Source organism: Aegilops tauschii, chromosome 2 (assembly GCF_002575655.3).
Source record: "Aegilops tauschii subsp. strangulata cultivar AL8/78 chromosome 2, Aet v6.0, whole genome shotgun sequence".
In the NCBI taxonomy this organism is placed as follows: domain Eukaryota; kingdom Viridiplantae; phylum Streptophyta; class Magnoliopsida; order Poales; family Poaceae; genus Aegilops; species Aegilops tauschii.
Genome location: NC_053036.3, coordinates 30,765,137 through 30,767,406, shown reverse-complemented (window position 1 = coordinate 30,767,406; position 2,270 = coordinate 30,765,137). Strand labels below are relative to the sequence as shown.

The following is a 2,270-nucleotide window of genomic DNA, read 5'->3' as shown; positions in this document are numbered from 1 at the left end:
CTTTCACGTGGGAACCTCATCCTCATGCAATCCGTTTTGCTTGCCATATTCACTGAAAGCACCGAAAACAACTGATATGTTTCATTCTAGTATGTTATTTACTGAATCTTGTGAACTCAAACTGGAAATTAATCTTTTCTCTCCTTGATTTGATACGGAACTCTGTGGAGATTGTGGTAATCTCTAAGATATGTAATGTGCAGTCTGCAGTCCATTACAGAATGGCATGAAGAAACTTTTGCGAAGCTCCCTCGATATCATACGCCATGCAGAAATTCTCTGTAGCTACAGTGATGCACTTGGTAGGCCTAAACTCATATGTTGGGGTTTCTTGAACTGATATGTCATACCTTGATCCGTCAGAGTTCAGGATGCATTCAGCAGCAGACACCTAATCTCTCCTTAAATTTGAATGTGCGACCCTGCTGGTTGCTCACTACGTGGTTCTTGTTCATTGTGCACTATGCTATCTTCTCATCTTATATGGAGTTCATTACTGGGGGTGCTTTTTGGATAATGTTGCTCCAGGTATGATGTCGTTTGTTTGTCATGTTCATGACTTGTAGTAATGACTTTGTGTTCCCCCGTTGTAATCTTAATCGTTTGTTTGTCATGTTCATGACTTGCTGGCCGCGTTTGGAAGCCCTGTAAGTACCATATTATAGCTCTGATCTCTTTGGTTTATCTATAAGATTCAACCCTAAACTCTAAACCGGCTAAGTTTCAACCCTGAACCATCAAAACCGGATATATTACTTGATTTATTACGATAACTTCTTGTTTCCCGTAGAAAAATCACACTGATATTACAAACACTGGTAAGAAGGATACACCGTGACACACGCAGATCCGTCTGTCCTTCTTATAATCGTGTTATTCTGAACTCTGCTGAGTTCTGCAGACACTGAAATCGTAAATAGCACACGGTGACAGAACGAAATCATGGGGATTTCAATGGAGTCGGATGGAGTTCTGTTTACGGCAGGGCCTTGGTCTCCGGCTTGTGCGGGTTGTGCTTCTTCTTGTGGTGGCCGCCGCCGCGGGGCTTCTTCCCGATGTTGTGCGTGGTCGAGGGGCAGAAGGCCGACGCGCACTCCGGGGACGCCACCGACGGCGTGGCGGTGGTCTTGGCGCCGGCGACGACGCCGAAGGTGGTGGTGCCCTCGGACAGCGGCACGATCTTGGACGGCTCCTGGCCGGGGCACGGCGCGTTGGAGGCGGCGCTGTGGAGCTGCGCGACGCAGTCGGCGCCGTGGAGGTCGGTGGCCAGGGGCACGCTGAAGGCGCCGGTGCGGTCGAGGCCGCCCACCGCCTTGCTCTCGTACTCGCCGTGGACGTTCCTGCACTTGATCGCCACCCGGAGACGCTTGAAGGCTTCCTCGGCCTTCATGTCCTTCCTGGTGCAGCCGGCGCACTTGGCCAGGCCGACCACCATGGACGCCGCCTCGGCGTTGGCGACGGTGGCCGCCAGCAGCACGGCGCAGACGCCGAGGAAGAATGCTCTCGGAGCTGCCATGTTTGAGTCTCCTCTATGAACTGAGCTGCCTGCTGGCGTGAAGTAGCAGCTCGATGGATGGATGCAACTGGCGACGCATGACTTATATAGGCCTCCGCTCCGCATTGGTCGGCACGGCACAGCTCGATGGATGATCTGGTTGAATGCTCCATTGGTGGTGGTGGTCGGCCGTCGATCGGCGCAGTGAAGCGAGACAAGGAGAGACCGGCTCATTTGGCGCGCCGAATTTGCAGATGGCGAATTAAAACTCCGTCGGCTGATCACGCCATGCACTGCATGCATGCATGCGTCGACCGTCGATTTGATCCACGTCATTGGCCAGTTACTCGGTTGGTGGTCGACTCGTGCGGTGGTCGATCGCGTCCCTCAGCTGGCATTATGCTTGCACCCTCAGGTCGGTCAGCAAGTTCACAACATGTCCATCGCTTGCTCCTTGGATATATACCACGTCGATCGAGATGGTTGCCTCCACTCACTCTGTTATGCTCTGCTGCCTCATCACTCTGTTCCAGGTATGGCATGAGTTCAGGAAACCCGGCATATCGAGGGAACGACGACATATCGTGGCGTACGTTATCTCTGGTCTCTGCACATAAACAGGATCCATGGTAGAATTGTGCCTAAAAATGTAGCAAGGTACCTCATTCCGAGGCAGTAAAGCAGCATGGACCGGTGAGGACAAATATACTTTTGCTGCATATATGTCCTGCAGTATATCAATCTGATCAAGGCTCTTGATCCGCTGATCAACATA

At 51.7% G+C, this 2,270-nt stretch overlaps 1 protein-coding gene across 1 annotated transcript; it reads right to left on the bottom strand.

Annotated features, from left to right (window-relative positions):
- Positions 1–760: 760 nt before the first annotated feature.
- Positions 761–1,574, bottom strand: LOC141041506 (uncharacterized). The gene has a single exon (XM_073507779.1). It carries the CDS (start codon positions 1,514–1,516, stop codon positions 977–979), a length of 540 nt encoding a protein of 179 aa, XP_073363880.1. The 5' UTR covers positions 1,517–1,574; the 3' UTR covers positions 761–976.
- Between the last annotated feature and the right edge of the window lie 696 nt (positions 1,575–2,270).